Raw genomic sequence first — 16,796 nt, 5'->3', positions numbered from 1 at the left:
GCATGAGATTGGTGTATATTGATAGAGCTTGTTAAAGGGGATTTTCAGCCGTAACATCCAGCATGTGTTCATGTTGTGAAGAGGTTGGCTGTAACTGAGAGGAGTTGGTCCCTTCGAAGTGATGCATTCTTTGCGGGGAAGAGTTGATCAAGAAGAGATAGGAGCCACTTGAGCCGTTGGAAAGGACAAAATTAAAAATAACTAAAAACAGAAGATGCTACACTTTCGTTTCTGGAAATTTGATTTCATCAGAAAATGTATATTAGTAGTTTATTGCTGTGTGACAAATTACTTCACAACCTAGCAGCTCGAAAACCATAGTAGACATTATCTTCATTTCTGAATTTGAATGGTTCTGCCTCAGGATGTCTTGGGAGGTTGCAGACCTTGAGGGGGCTGCCAGCACATGAAGGCTTGCTTGGGGGCAGAGTGGGGGGGTGGAGGGGTGGGGGGGATGATTCACTTCAGAGTGTCTCAATTGATAAGGCTGTTGCTGCTGACTGTTGCCAGGATGTCTCAGTGCCTCTTAGCGAAGGTGTTTCCATGGACTGCTTGCTTGTCCCCACAACATGGTGGTTGGATTTCCCCGAAGCAAGCCAATCTGAGAGACAGAAAGATGGAAAATGCAATGTTTTTTATTCCCTCGCTTGGAAGTCCTATACCGTCACTTTTGTGATGTCCAGTTGGTAACACAAGTCAGCCCTGTTCCTTATGAGTGGTAACTGTACAAGGGCATCGATACCAAGAGGCTAGGATTTGGGGGGACTATCTTGGAGGCTTGGCTACCACAGAAGGATGCTTGATTTTTTTTTTTCTTAGATGCTTTTCTCTTTCTAAGGGCCAGATAACACAAATTTCACACATGAAGTAGAATATGTGAAAGACAAGAGTTCTCAGTTTAGTTGGGAGAACTCATAAGTATTCGGATAAAGATTTTTTTTATGGCTAACGAAAGTATTTAAGTTACTATAAATGTATAATACACTAACTGGCTTGTATTACTAGCGACATGTATTACTGTTAAAAATTTTGGAGCTCTAAGATGACTCTGTAGGGAGATGAACTATAATTAGAGGTCCACCAGTGAAGAGTCTGACTTGGTATTTGAGGCATATTTATTGTTTATAATCTCCTAATTATATGAAAGAGTCTTTTGTAAATTTGGTCAGTTGCCTGCCATAGATAGCTTAAATAAACTCTGCACAGCAGCTATTGTGAATTCATGGTTATCGTCTTGATAGTTGGAGGTTTGGGTTTACTTTTAGATTTTTGAGCTTGACATAAAGTCCTGTGGGAGAAAGTTCATTATTGCATCTGACAAATGACCCATGTTTATTTTTGGGATGCCTTCTACATGTTAGTGCAGAGTTTACATTCTGGGCTTAAACTTGCCTTGATGAAGACCTTGACCTCCCCCCATTGTATTTTTACCTTGGCAAGATCTTGACGGCTGACCTTGCACTTCTCAGGACTTCTTTGCAGTTTCCTCTGCGGAGCCTAAACAGTGACCAGTGAGTAATACCAGGCAAGAGCTGTTCTTCTCAGCAGATTGTGATTCGTTATAGCCCATACTTCGGTCACCTAAGGTGGAGTTGCTTTCTTAGTTTTCCTTGAAAACTGTTTAGCTCCTTTTTTTGTTGTTGGCTGATAACAATCTGAGGAAAGGCACATGCTCATTTGAGGATAGGAAGAGTCTTCTGACCTTAAGGAGAGATTGTAATTTAATGAGCATGACAGGTTTCTCTATCTTACTGAAGTCCAAATTAGTACTTAGAAAAGCCGTGAGGCTGGTTGGCAAATAAGACTTGGACGAGTGCTGGCCTTGCAGTTAAGTTACAGTGTGCTCGCCTTAAATGTGGCTTTCGTTGTACAGTGAGGTGTGTTTGCTTGAGGTCCTGCCTTTGATACCTCATTTTATTGAATTTGTTTGCATTCCTCAAACAAATCCTACAAATCTTCAAAATGTGTAGGTCTGGGAGGGCTCTTCCCTGAAGGAGGTGGAGGTTCGTTTGTTCAAACGCTGCATGCTGATTGGCTGGGAGTCAGAAGCCATAAGCACCATTCCTACCTTACGGTGGCTCTGTTGGGCATATAAAGAAGATGGTGGAGTCTGACAGTCCGGGACCCACGTCAGGGATGAGGGTTCTGGTTCCAGCCTTCACACGAACTGGTTGTGTGACTTGGAACAAGTCATTTCCTCTCTCTCTGCACCAGTTCTCTGCTCCATAAAAGGAAAGGTTTAAGCCAAGTTTACTTTATTGCTCCTCTTCCCCTAGAATTCTGTTAAACATGGGCTGTTCTCTTTCTAGAGGATATTACATGTTATGAGACCAATCAAGTCTAATTCTTGAACTTGAGGTTTTTGGAATCAGTCTTTTAAAAGAAGCTCTCTTTGGGCATTTATTTAATGGTGATGGGAAAAATCTGGTCCCTCATGACAGGTGGAAGATTTCTCCACAAACAGTTTGGGAGAGTTTGACCTTGTGCCAGAATATAGATAGAAGAGTAGACATGAGTTTGGTGTTTTGGAAGCACTTGAGCTTGGTGGTATTTTAAAGGAAATCCCTAGATAGGGAAGATTTTTTTTTTTTTAACTCTTAGAAGTCTGGGATGTGTTATGAAGTTACGAAGTGTGATTTCTCTACTTTACAGGTTTTTTTTGTTTTTTTTTTTTTTTTTTGTCTTGAAAAAAAAATCAGGGCACAGTAGGCTAGATGTTCTTGGCATACAAAATAGAATTCCCTAGACTTGGGGATTGGTTAGGCCGACAGTAGAAAAGAACATTTGAAACTGTAGTTGGTTTGCAAAATTCTGGGTGTATAGAGGCTTTGCTTTTAGGTACTTTTTCCTTTCAGAGTGGTGTTCAGGGTAGAAAATATCTCCATTATGTATGGTAAGGGTCATTATATTAATAGAGTTGAATGAACAAAGAGGCTTAGGAACAGCTTTAGCATAAAGAAGTAGGCTGCAAGGGGGAAATCCTTTACCCTAAATTCAGAAGAGTGGGGTAGGGAATTAACCATTTTGAGGTTGGGGTATTGTTTTTTCCAAGTGCTAAGAGGGAGAGAAATTGTTGTTCTTGGCATATGGGTGAGGGTGGTTGTGGTCATCAGGGCTCTGTAATATATTCAACCATGCATTTGTAACAAAAATCATTTACTTGGTCTTAGCACTTAGACATCCTTCGTCAGATAATACTTTGACAATTCCCGAAAGCTGAGTGATGATCTTGTTTCAGTTGTAAATAGGAGTTTCAAAAATATGAGTTGTGGGGAGCCTGGGTGGCTCAGTGGGTTAAAGCCTCTGCCTTCGGCTCAGGTTGTGATTCCAGGGTGCTGGGATCGAGCCCCGCATCGGGCTCTCTGCTCCGCGGGGAGCCTGCTTCCTCCTCTCTCTCTGCCTGCCTCTCTGCCTGCTTGTGATCTCTCTCTCTGTCAAATAAATAAATAAAAATCTTTAAAAAAAAAACGAGTTGAACTGACGGGTTGTTTCTGCTGAGGTGTTTGGGAAAAAAAGTAGATAACTAGGATTAAAATGAGATAGGTAGCTGGAAAGTCTTCATTTTAATGACTTTATACTTATTAAATATCTCGAGTGAAGCCTGACCAGCTAGATAGACTGAGCAAGGGAAGGGCATGTGAGAACATGCTGGGCAATTGATTTACTATGGGCACCACATCACTCCCATTTGGTCAGACCTCCCTCCCTTTTATTCGAGGAGTGATTCAGGTAATGCTTGGTGGCTGCCACATCATTCTCATGGCCTGTGATCCCGTGTGCTGTTTCTTTTCCTTTGGCCCCAGATCCATTCCACACTGTTCTGTGCAACCCTCTCCTTATCCAGCTCACCTTTATGGACCCTACCTGAGGCTGCCTTGCTCTTATGTCTGGTTTTGTTCAGCAGCTGAAATCAGAGAGAGGAAGTGAGTCGGCAGCCCTTACTCTGTCCCTGTTCCCTCCTAGCTGTCATGGTTTAGGCCCCCACACAGTCAACCTTTTTTCACTGTTGCTGTTGATCTGGAACTATAGTTTTCCATCAGTGGATATGAGAGGTTGTTATAGCTCTTCATATATATGTGTTTGTATATATATATTTCATACATACATTTTTCATACAAACAACTCATAGAGTTGTTTTTGTTTCTCTAATGAGTTAGGTCATTGGAAGGCTGAGTTTTATTACTTGCTAGTGCCCAAGGATAGTACTACCTATTCTAGTTATAGAACCTTTTCACAGAGGGAGAGCTTTGAGATTTTATCAGTTTGCAGTGAATGAGAAGTAGAATCCAGAGCACCAATGAGCTGTTGGAGACCAGACGATTCAAGTCCCATCGGTCATGCACTGCCGGCCAGCTTTGCTACAATGGTAGCTCTCTGGACCCTGAAGACGAGGCATGGGCCCTGCAGCAGGAGCCCATCTAACCCTAAATCTCATTCCTACAGATGGGGGTTATGAGGATTAAGTTTTGTAAGATTGTGTGAGAGCAGGACTGGGCACATGGTATGTACTCTGTGACTGATTATGATCTAGTCTAATCCATTCATATATAGGAGAAAAAAATTGTAGCTGGAAATGTCAAGTTTTTCAGATAAGAAGTTTACAAAAAGGTTTTTCTGACCTCTCCCTGGGTCATCTAAAATTAAATGTGTGTATGTGGGAGTTAGTTTCTTTATCTCTGAGGAAATCTTTAAACTTTTAGTTTGCTTATCTATAAGTTAGAGAGGATCTGGACTTTTCTTTGACCTTTGTATGTGGTTTTTAATTTTTTTTAGATTTTATTTATTAGGGAGAGAGTGTGCACACAAGCATGCAAATGAACAGTGGGGAGGTGTGGTGGGAGAGGGAGAAGGCAGACTCCCCGCTGAGCAGGGAGCGTGATGTGGGGGCTCGATCCCAGGACTCTGGGATCATGACTTGAGCTGAAGGCAGATGCTTAACCCACTGAGCCACCCAGGAGCCTGACCTTTGTGTTTTTAAAGTTTCAGTGGAAGGAAATTTGTGAAGTTTGAATCCGAATTTAGGGAAGACTTCTGGAAAATATCACCATGTGGCTTTCTCATTTTAATTAAAAGTTTAACTATAGCTGGGTTGAGTTCTACCCCTCTGGGCTCCAGCCATTACTTTGTTACTGTTACCTTACCAGCTGTTTTGTTTTGTTTTGTTTAAAAAACAAAAAAACAAAAAAACCAAATCTTTAAGATATAATCCATACACCATAAAATTCACCTCTTTAAAAATCTGTAACTCCGTGATTTTGAATATATGCTGTGCAGCCATTGCCAGTGTTTAATTTTGGAGCAATGGAATCACACCATAAAGAAGCCCCTTACCCATTAGCAGTCAGTCTCTACTTCCCCCTCCTCCTAGCTGCTAGGAACCACTCTTCTACTTTCTGTCGTTATAGATGTACTTAGTATGTCACATAGATGGAGTCAGATGTTATGTGACCTTTTGTAACTTGGCTATTTCACTTAACAGGAGGTTTTCAAATTTCATCTGTGTTGTAACATTTATCAGTACTTCAACCCCTTTTAATGGCTGAATAATATTCCATTGTATGGATAGATTCCATTTTAAAAGGATTTATTTAATTTAGAGCATACAAGTGGGGGGGGAGGGTCAGAGCTAAAGGGGGAGAGAGAATCCTCAAGGCAGCTCCCTGCTGAGCGTGGAGCCCAATGTGGGCTTCAACCCTGAGATCATGTCCCGAGCCCCAAATCAAGAGCTACTTAACAGACTGAGCCACCCAGGCGCCCCAGATAGACCCCATTTTTTTTTTTTAATATCTGTATTTCAGCTGATGGATATTGAGTTGCTTATGTGTTTGGTTACCTAAATGGTGTTGCTGTGAGTAACTGATTGACAAGTTTTTGTGTGTTTTCTAGGGAGTTACTCTCGTTTTGTTTCTACCTGAGGCTTCCAGTGCCAGGATCATTGGAACTCTGTATGTGTCTCCGGTATGGTGAGGGGGAGAGGATTCCTCTGGAGCCAGGGAGATCTGCCCTGGAGTGTTCTGCAAGGGGTCACATGGACTGTCAGGAATTGAGGAAGGAGTTTTGAGCCAGTGATATCTGAGGAATGGAGAATTCAGGCACAGCTGTGTGGCGTGGCCTTCTGGATGCTCAGCCTGCCAGCCGCCTCATCTGTAGGGGAAGACTGATGTCATTACTGAAAGTGGTGACCTCCTGCAGACATTAGTGAGGATTAATGAGTACCTGTTGGCTGTGGTGAGCTCTTGCTTCATTCTCTTCTCAGAGGCAGCCCTGCTGTAGGGTTGAATGTAGTAAGATATTCAAGGAAGCTGGAGAAATGGAACTTAACTTTTGCTGGAGAAATGGAACTTAACTTTTGCTGGAGAAATGGAACTTAACTTTTGCTCTCTTGGGAATGGGAGACCATCTTTTGCTTGGTTAGGACAAATGTAAATTTCCAGCATTCTAGGTGGAGAGCGCCAGATTTTGGTAACTTTGGGAGCATGGGATCAGCTACTTCATTGAGAGTCTGGGGCTCAGAGGACTGGTAGGAATCGTGAGAAGGACATAGTATGGTCCTGTGGAAATAACCTGCTCTCTGGAGTTGCAGAGGTCAGAGCTGGAATCTAGTTTTTCTCAATCTCTGTAGAATTACTTAATACGAATAGTGATGGCTACTTGTCAGAATTGTAGTGAGGATGAAACAATGACCTCAGTTGTGAAGGACCTGTGACACAGTGACTGACACATATGATTATTTGAAAATATTAATTTCCTTTTTCAGCTGGTTCATCGAGGAACTTCTAGGCAAACTGTTGTGGAGAGAGATTGGTGGGGAGGGCCAGCCTAGGTTGTAACTGTTAGTATTTATTTGACCTTGGATGTGACTTCACTTCCTTTGCTGGGTCTTGAAGGTCTGTCTTAGCGTTAAAATTCTTAGATAGGCACCTGGTCTTTTTTTTAGACTTACAGATAAGAATCTGTCCTTTCTTAAAGAGTTGTTTTTGAAATTTAATGCATTTCTTTTTCCTCTTCTGTAGCTGTTTTCTCCAATATGGTAGCCACCAGCACACATGTGGCTCTTTAGATGTAAATTAATTAAATTCAAAACTAAAAATTCAGTTTCTCAACTGCGCTAGTCACATTTCAAGTACCCAAAGACTACAGATGGTTAATGACTACCACATTGGCCAGCGTAGCTATAGAACATTCTTACCGGTGGTAGAAACTTCAATAGCTTCATTCATATGAATCTTGGTAAGGCTAGAACTCTTATTCCCTTGCTTTGGATTGCCAAAATGGTTGGTACCTGCAGTAATGACCCACAATAGGATCTTTGTTCAGATATTTGTTTGAGTCTTCTTAAAGTTTCAAACTTACAAGGTACAAGGTAAAGTTAGCCTCTGTTTACCCTGTAAACAATCTCACCAGCTTTCCAGACATTCACCAAATCACAGGGATTGATTTGTGTTTGGGTGAAAGTTGATATGCAGGCATCTTGTCAAGCAGGATCGTTTAGAAAGAATGTGTTTGAATTGAGTTTGCTCTGAGGAGTATTTAACACTTCAATATTGTTTTCTATTTATACAAATATCTAAACAAGATTTATACATCATTTCCAGAATTCTAGTTTTTTCTTAGTTCTGGAATGACTGTACGTCCAGATCCTAACATGGGCTAATCAGCCTGTCATGCTGATCGCATTTGGGTGTGAGTAACTAGGTGTTTGTCATATGTATTTTTGTTTCACCTCGTCTTCTGTTTCTCTTTGTATTTTCTTCTCAGCATTGAGTTAGTAGCAAAAAGACCTCATGTTTATTCTCTTCCACCACTCCACATCCCTTTCTTGCTTTCTTATTAATTAAACATTGTCTGTGGAAGTTGCTGAGAATGCAGAATGATCACAGTGTGGTTTCTGCTTTGGAGGGGATCCCAGTTCCTCATGTGGAAGTGGGGAGGGTAATGCATGGCCTGGGTGCCTTCCTGCTTGGGTAGTGGATTTACTGAAAGCCTAAGCCTGAGGGGCTGTGTAGACGGCTCGTTACACCAGTGTAAGTTCTTAGCCTCCTCTTTAACGGGTGGGCTCTGAACGAGGTGCTTCATGGAATGAGTTTTCTAGAGAGATGCCAAGAGGGAGAGGAGGTGTTCCTTGGAGCAGGTTATGTGAGAGAACCTATTCCAGCTATTGAGAGGGAACGTCTGCGGAAGGACGAATGGAACAACTATGGAATAGGCCTGGGCAGAGGAAAGGAGGTGAAATCCAGTTTTCTGTCCTTCTCTCTGTACACTGTTTACAGGTGCTGTCTTGTTTAAAAAAAAAAAAAAGGGAGAAAAAAGACAGCGGTAGGGGGCAAACTTTTCAATTTGCAGAGTAATGTTGAGCCCTGCTGATGAAGAAGGGATATTTATTTAGAGACTGTTAATGATGTTTTAAAGGTCTATGCAGTGGGCCCCAGTGCTAGGGATGAGCCTTTTTAAATAGGAAGCCGCACTCCTATGTTAGCACAGGTGCTGGGATGTGGCAGCTGGGGACATGGTTACCACACTCTGTTGGTTTACCCCGTAACCCACTGTGAGTGCTTCCGCATTGTTGGTGAACTCTCATAGGACTGTTGGGTAGCCTGAGTGCAGTAACTTCATTTAAGACTGTGATGATTTGTAATGAGGCAAATACGTTTCCAAATTGTTATCAGTTAGTTTATTGGAGTTAGGTATCTGGCTGTCTTGATGTGTACAGATCTGTGCTTGACTAAGTGAAGTTGGAATAGGGTAAATTTTTCTTTGTTTGTTGAGCTCCTCACTTTTTAATTTTGCTTTTGAACTTGGATCTAGTGTTTTTAAGGGTCTTAAATCATTTTTACCAAGTTGTCTTTTTAAAATCCAAATATTTTAACCACCTGCTAAGGAAGTAGTCATACTGGAAGGGTTTTAAGAAATACTATTCTCTTCCTGGGACCAGGTAGGTGCCATATTCCTAGCTTTGCTATGGTAAGGGGAATGCTTTAAAAAAAACAAACAAACAAAACCAAACAAACAAAAAAGCAAAAAACTTAGTGGAAAGGGAGTCTTAAATATTGGGGAGGACAGAGATACTGTGCATTTTGGCTTGACAATTTTGAGGTGACTCTCTTGACTAAATAATAGATCACACAGATGTGGGCCACTATACAGAATTGGTATAAAGGCGTTTGTTGGAAGGACCTTCCCTTATCCCCATCTAGTTGATTATTTTTCTTAGATGTTGTAGTCCTAGAAAAATGAAATGAAATCTGTGAAAATGGTAGCCTTGTGAAGAGCCCACAAGTGCATAAAGTAGAAATAGACACAGCCCTATCCAAGGTAGGCCTAGATGTGGACAGAAGGGTGAATTAAGGAAGTATTTCTGCTGCTACCTTTGGAACACGGACCTGGTTAACTGACACTAGCCATTCTCTGTTTGCTAATTTTCATGGCACCCATCACCTTTTAATTAGAGTGGCTGGCTTCTCTTGGGCTTTGAGCAGTCAAGAATCAGCTGAGTTCATCTTTGTATCCCTAGCATCTAGTACGGTGCCTGGCACCTAGTAGGCTTTCGATATGTGTGCGTTGAATGAGTGAACCATTTGTATGTGCAAAATTGGATCTTTGTGTTTGAGCCAGAGGAGCTGCCTGTCAGCCTTCGTGAGGACACTGCTGGGGGAGCTTGTGCACTGACCGAGCAGCCGAGGTCTTCTGTAAACCATGAACACGCCTGCGCATGATTTTTCTCTTTCTGGTCTTCATCAAGGCAGCCATACCTTATGCACGCTCTCCTGCTTATATGTAGTAACTTCTCCGAAGATGGTGAGGTCCTTTGGAACCTTAGAATGTCTTATGGCCCGGGAGTGAAGAAGCAGGAGTGAGGCTGAAAGAGCCATTCATTCTTCCCTCCACACCTGGTTTCTTCCCACTCTGTACCTTTGCTCATTTTTCCTCCCTTCACCTAGAATGCTTGTTCTCTTGCCTTCCAGTGGCTGTCCGCCAGTGACTCTGGAGGTGATAGCCATCCTTCTAGCTTGTATCTGACTTGTGTTAAAAGATTATGTTTTGGATCAATGGGGAAAATCCTTTTTTCCTGCCCTGTATACCCAGTATATAGTTGGTTTGTAGGTGACTGTGTCATTGGTTGGGCACAGTGTCTCTTGAGCTGTGCTGGGACACCGCGGTTTGAGAGCATGGAGGGCAGCAACCAGGAGATGATACTTGCCTTCTCTGCTTAAACTGAGCTTTAGTTGTTCATAAGCAAAATGGAAAGTTAGCATGACTGAGTGGGAGAATGTATAGGATGCTTATGGGGGGGCTCTCAGTAGATGCTTAATAAATAGAGGTTCCTTCCTGTCTTTTTATTTCAAATGGAAAAGAAGGTAAAAAGGGTCCTTGTTTTGAAATCAAGAGGTGCTCATCTCAATAAGCCTCGCCAGAGGATGTTGATGAGTACATACTTCTTGTCATAGTTTGGTCACATCTGACTTGTTTTTTGAATTGCTATGAAATTTATTTAGACATGTGGGACAGATAACACCTAAGATGATAGTTCACCAAAGACTGGTAGCCTGAGGAGCAGAAAAGACCAGGAGAGCAAGAGACATTGAGAATCTCTGTCATGGTGTATTCATAAATCTTAGACATGGTGTATTGCCTAAATTTTAGATCAGGTCCAAGGCTGCTGTGGGAAGAGGAGTTTTATGATAAATGAGCTCACACACATCCTTTGCCTCATGCCCTCTTGCAGAGGGGGGGAAGCCAGAACTCCAAGGATGCTCACTCCCGGGGCAACAACAAGAGGAGCTACTTGTTTGGCTATCTTTGTTCACAGCAGCAATCTTATTTGAAGTTCTTTTCTTCAGCAAAAAGAGCAGAATAGAAGTGGTTTCATATTCTTGCCCTTGGGGTTCCCACTCTGCATGGGGTCACAAGAGTTAGATCCTTTATTCTGGATCCTGAAATGCCAGTTGTTTTATTTTTACAAATGCATCTCATGGTTTGGCGAAAGTGAGAACTGTTTCTGTGAACTTCCCCATGGCTGTACTTAACACAGTTGCTGCAGCATTTTTAGAAAATAAAGCGCAGTGATGTTTTACAGGGACCACTTTAAGAGCCGACGTAACTCCTGGTGAGTTAGCATAACAAGTAACAGAACACGTCTTGACATATCAGATTTAACTCTTGTGTCCTACTTTCTGAAGCAGTTAAAGTAAATGGACTTACGGATATGACCTACTTCATGGAAACACGTACGCATGAATGGTTCCCGAAGAGTTGACTGGTCCTTCAGAGTGCTCCCTCTTTGTTTGAAGGTTTTGGTGCTCCTTCAGCAGGATGCATGCAAGGGGAGGTTGCCCTTAAGGAAAGTGTGTGTGCCTTTGCCTTCACTTCTTCTGCCTGTCCTGAAGTGAATCCTTCTGGAATCTTCATTAAGAGATTCTAGGAAGCTTGGGTTAATCAAGCGTGAGTGATCTTTTCTGTCTTCACCTGTGTTTTCTGGGTATTCAGGTGAAAAGTCACACAGAGGTTGGAAGGAAGCCTGCCCACCTCCACAGAGAGCCTGATGTCCACAGAAGCTGGCTAAAGGTCCCTGGGGGCTTCAGCTCTACCTGCATTATAAAAGCTCTTAAAAATAGGAGTGTGGTGAGGGGAGGACCGGGAGGGCAGAGAGAAGGAAGAGTCTTGCTTTCTGGGAGGAGAGACGCTGATGTTAAATTTACTTCCTTAGGCACCCTGGGAAGGGGTGAGCAGGTGGGCATGAACATCTAGAGGAGACTTTTGAGGTGGAGGCTCTGGAGTTGCTTGACTTTTGTATGTTTGGTGGTAGTTTGGGAGGTAGTACTACGTTAGGCTCTGGGCTTTGTGACTTCCTCGTGCGAGAGTGTGCTTTCTCTTCTGGAATTCATTTCTGGCCATGGTAATTATTTGCCCTTCGTGCAGCAGGGTACAAGCTTACCTATAAAAGGTTCTGAATGTATTACTTTGTAAGAAGGAGCTGCTATTAATAATAGCATGATTCTAATAATAATGTATTACTATGAATTATATTTCCAGAATGGTTGTAGAAGATTTGATTTTCTTTTCTTACGAAAATTACTGCAAGCGTTAACCTTGGAAATCCAAGAAGGTTGTGGAAGAACTCATAGCTATGCCCAAACGTACAGGAAATAAAGTTACTTAATCTTGGAGGGTCTTGATTACTTATGGTGAAGAAATAAGCAGAAGTCTTCATGCTGTTTGATCCCTAGCATCTGTTTTGTTTAGAGAATTTTGACATCATAAACTAGGAATTTGTAAAATGTGTGTGTGTGTGTGTGTGTGTTTCCTGCATCAGGGAAGCAACCATATGTTATCCAGATCTCAGCCTTTATATTTCTTTCTTTTTTTTTTTTTTTTTTAATTGTTTGAAATAGAGAGAGCATGTGCGCATGCCACGAGCAGGAGAGAGAAGCTCAAGCAGACTCCCCGATGATCAGGGAGGCTGATCAGCCTGGGGCTTGATCTCACCGCCCTGAGATCACAACCTGAGCTGAAATCAAGAGTCAGGCGCTTAACCGACTGGGCCACCCAGGAGCCCCAGCCTTTCTAGGGTTTCATTGTCAGACTTGTGTACAGTAAAATCTCACTTTTGGCTAATACGTATGCATTTGGAATGCCCTTTGACATAATAAATGGGATTATTACCACTTCCGGAAGGCTTACTTTGCACTTAATTTTCATAGCTGCTTTCTGCCCGGTAGGAGTTTTATCTCTGTTTTACAGAGGATGAAACTGAGATTCATTCATTCATTCATTTATTTATTTGACAGAGATCACAAGTAAGCAGAGAGGCAGGCAGAGAGAGAGGGAAGCAGGCTCCCTGCTGAGCAGAGAGCCTGATGTGGGGCTCAATCCCAGGACCCTGAGATCGTGACCTGAGCCGAAGACAGAGGCTTAACCCACTGAGCCACCCAGGCGCCCCTGAAACTGAGGAGTGAAGTGATTTGCTTGAAGTCTTTTGACAGATGAGTAAGAGTACTCAGTTTGGAACCAAGGATTCCAGAGCTTGTTTTCTCATTGTTCCTTAAGTGGTTAAACTAACACACTCTCTCTCTTCCTCGCGTGCTCTCTCTCTCCCTTAATGATGCTTCGAAGCTTTGTTCCCACTCTAGAGTCTCGATTAGCGGTTTCTGTGGAGTCCAGTACACGTTGGGGCTTTTGAAGTGTAGGCCTCTGGCACGAGGGCGTAGGCACCAGTAGAGCTGGGCAGGTGAGGGTCAGGCCATGCAGTGGGAGGTATGGTTCGATAGAAGGCTGCCATTACTGAGAGGGCGGCAGGGTTCTTTTGACGGGTGACTGGGTTCCCTAGAGCAGAAGCAGAGCTTTCCTTGAGGTTTAATGAGTGGTAGAGCATCTTTAAACATTACGCTGAAAGACAGACTATTTGTCCTTGGCTAAGTGAATGTAGTTTTAACGGGTCATCCCTCAGGTTCTTTTTCAAACCTGGGACAACTGTCTTCTTCTGGATTTTGGAAAGCAGGAACTTCTGGTGCAGGAAGGCATCATACCTTCAGCTAAAGTTGGCCTTCCCTGGTCCATGGCCTGCCCAGCGTTCTAACATCTTCTCTCAAACTCCCTGTTGCCCCCACCAAAGAAAGAAAAGTAGCGATATCCTAGGTTGCTTGTTTCTTTAAGGACACTCCTTGAACTCCTAGTCCTGAAACAGTAATCAGCTCATCTAATAAGTCCAATTTAATATTGATAATAGAAGCATGTTAGAGGGAAAACTCTTTCTTATCAGGCAACTCCAGAGGCTATGCTCTAATTCACAGGACCCCGGCAGTGAGAATTTTAATGGTGAGGCTGTAGGAGACTCCCCTCCTCGCAGAGGGTGGGGTTGCTCCTGACTTCTGCTACTACCTGTTTGTTCAAGGAGTTAAGGATAACTTCAAACAGTGAAGCTTCTGCTTTTGGTGCTAAAGGCACACATGTGTGCAAGAAGCCACGTCTGCATCAGGAATGAAGTGATTTGCTCGTGATGTTCTTTGGCAGGTACATTTTCTTCCAGAGGGTCAAAACGAGATAGAATCCCATCCGTGGAGGGCAGAAGGGAGGGAGGGAGGGGCTGGGGGTTGGGTGGGAAATGAGTGCTTACGGCTTTGAAGCTCAGACGGAGGCCTTTTACTTCTCTGTTCTCACAAATATGCTTCCAATAAAAACAATTTGAAAGGCACAATCCAAAATTCTTCCATTTAGGAGCACCTTGCTGAGATCTAGGGTCGTTGTTTAAACTGTGCTGTGATGAGAACCATACTCCCTGCATGTGTGATATGTCCTCTGGCCAGATGGTCGTAGAACGTTCACTGTCCTGATGAGTTTGTATGAAGAAGACCCAAGGCGGGGAGATGTGGGGGAACCTTGGCTGGGCAAGGTGGTGTGAGGCAAAATAGAGCTCAGTCTGAGGGGCAAAGTTGCATTCAGCTGATGTGGTATCTGCAAAAGCTTACCTCAGCTGCCTGTCAGGATTCCTTGCTTTTTAATGTTAATAGTGGTTTTAGCCATGAGCTTTGTGATTTATTAGTAAAGTTCTTTTCAAAGTGACTTTTGAGAACTATCAAGATGGTTGCTCTGAAGGCCTCAATTATGTTCTTTCATGCTTGACTCTTTTTCCCCTCAGTTGTTGGGCACCTGCTTTCTGCTCAAATCATGATCTTGGGGTGCTGGGATCGAGCCCTACATCTGGCTCCTTGCTCCGGGGGAAGCCTACTTCTCCCTCTCCCACTCCCCCTGCTCGTGTCCCCTCTCTCTTTCTCTTTGTCAAATAAATAAATAATCTTTAAAAAAAATAAAAACTTAATAAGGGAAAAATGAAGTTATAAAATGAGCCTAATGGAGGAAGATTTGTGATTTCTCAGGGAAAGCCGAGGTGTCCTGCTTGTACTGCTCTCAGTGATTCAGTTCATTTTAATACGTGAGTTTGCACTCCATGCTTGGCTGTTTTTTAAAGCTTTTTAATTGAGTCTGTCAAGCAAAGGTCTGAGTAACAGGGCAGAAGGCACGATGTCAAGTATGTTTCTCTTGAACATAGTGCACAGAAGGCAGTGTTGAGGACTGCATCAGAAAACTCGCTAACTGCTCCACTTTCCCTTGGGATGGGTTGGAACAGTCACCCGGAAACCGCTCTGAGCTGGACCTGTTGAAAACCCAGTTGATTCTCTGATGGCCTAGTTCCCCTGGGTGCTCCTGCTCTTCTGGTCTGTGTGGAGGTCACTATCAGCTAGGAGGCTTGAACATTGCGTGTTAGGTGGGCCTGGACTGATTCCAGCATTTGCCAATGCTTTTAAAACTGCTTGCTACTACACAAATATTGATGTTGTAATTAAGAGATTCTTTACTGTTTGATTTTTTTTTTCTTTTAATATTTATTTGACTTGGAGGGGAGAGTGAGCATGAGTGGGAGAGGCAGAGGGAGAGGGACCCTGAGATCATGACTCAGGTGGAAACCAAGAGTCAGATGCTTAGCCGACTGCACCATCGAGGCATCCCCTTAATGTTTAATCTTAAAAGAAGTGGTTGCAGGGCGCCTGGGTGGCTCAGATGGTTAAGCATTGGTTTTCGGCTCAGGTCATGATCCCAGGGTCCTGGGATTGAATCCTGCATCGGGCTCCCTGCTTCTTGGGGAACTTGTTTCCCCCTCTCCTTCTGCCTCTCTCTCTCTGTCTCTTGTGAATAAATAAATACAATCTTTAAAAAAAAATTGTTTCTGTTTACGTTGGTTCTCACACCTGCCTTTTGAGCTCTGGATTTGTGACTAAGATCCTCGTAATCCTAGAGATCCTTGCTTTCCATGATGAGGTTTATAAATACTACTCTCTATAAGCCCAAGAGCTACTTGAGAATTCCAGAACTTCTACCGTCACACTTTGTTGTAGACACGCAGGCATAATGGTCTTTGTGTTTTTAAACTAAGACAGATATCCTTGAACTGCCTTTCAAAGTTATTCCTGGTGTTTACCAACCGAATGTCCTTCCTCGCACTTGATTTGGATTTCTGTGACTTTGCACATTTTCCTTAAATAATTTTTTTTCCTTTTATTGAGAAGGTTCATTGTTCTGATAATTAGGCTAATATTTTAAGACTCAGGAAGCCTCTGTTTTATCATCTTGTCTTAGATGACAAAGATTCATGAAGATTCCAGTGGCCTGTATTTTGCACTACCTGTTGATGTTTACGTTCAGCCCAGAAAAGCCTCAGTTGAGGTTAGCTCTCACAGAGGGGGAGAGCGCCTGGGTGTTAGGAGCAGCTTAAATGACTCAGGATCCATGATCAAAGAAGTCTTATCTGCACCCTTATTCTGTCTGAATTAGGCTAGCTGTAATAACAGCTGAATAATTCAAGTGCTGGATGTCATCACTGGTTCTTCCCCCCGCCCCCATTGCTGATTTTCTAATGGCATCAGAGGACCTTCTGATTGATCGTTTGTGTACAGGTCTCCAAGACAAAGGAAGTTAGTGTCCTTTTAAAGAGATCCATGAACTGAAGTGCTATTAGAACCAGTGAAGCAGATACTGAAAATTACTGAGATTGTCACATTTGTGGGTATGGCGGGCTGTCTACTTTTCATTTACAGAGCTCATAACTACGTTGTCAATGAAAGCAACCGCCTCTCAGTCTTCACTAAAAACAAGGATGGTTAAGACTGTCAAAGTTACGGTGGGCCAGCAATAGGAGGCAATAAATAAATGCTTAACCGACCCATGAGCGAAGTTGAAAGTGTTAATAATGTCCATCGCTTCTTTGGTTTGAGTCTAAATACTTTGAGACCGAGAGGTGGTGTGAA

General features: G+C 42.9%; 1 protein-coding gene across 15 annotated transcripts in view; it reads left to right on the top strand.

The window, feature by feature from the left end:
• FMNL2 (formin like 2) overlaps positions 1-16,796 on the top strand; it is a 321,014-nt gene that overhangs the window by 30,849 nt on the left and 273,369 nt on the right. For 2 of the 15 annotated variants that reach the window (XM_059167312.1, XM_059167309.1), the window contains exon 1: positions 7,853-8,226. The exons of 5 other annotated variants lie outside the window; for them this stretch is intronic. In XM_059167312.1, the coding sequence (XP_059023295.1) occupies positions 8,080-8,226 (147 nt within the window). In that variant the 5' untranslated portion in view covers positions 7,853-8,079. Of the gene's footprint in view, positions 1-7,848; positions 8,227-16,796 lie in introns of those variants that run through there. 8 more of the 15 variants (XM_059167320.1, XM_059167310.1, XM_059167322.1 and 5 more) reach the window with 8 other exon arrangements.

The sequence above is a fragment of the Mustela lutreola genome, chromosome 3 (assembly GCF_030435805.1).
Source record: "Mustela lutreola isolate mMusLut2 chromosome 3, mMusLut2.pri, whole genome shotgun sequence".
Classification (NCBI taxonomy): Eukaryota; Metazoa; Chordata; class Mammalia; order Carnivora; family Mustelidae; genus Mustela; species Mustela lutreola.
This window is presented reverse-complemented; position numbering and strand designations above follow the sequence as displayed.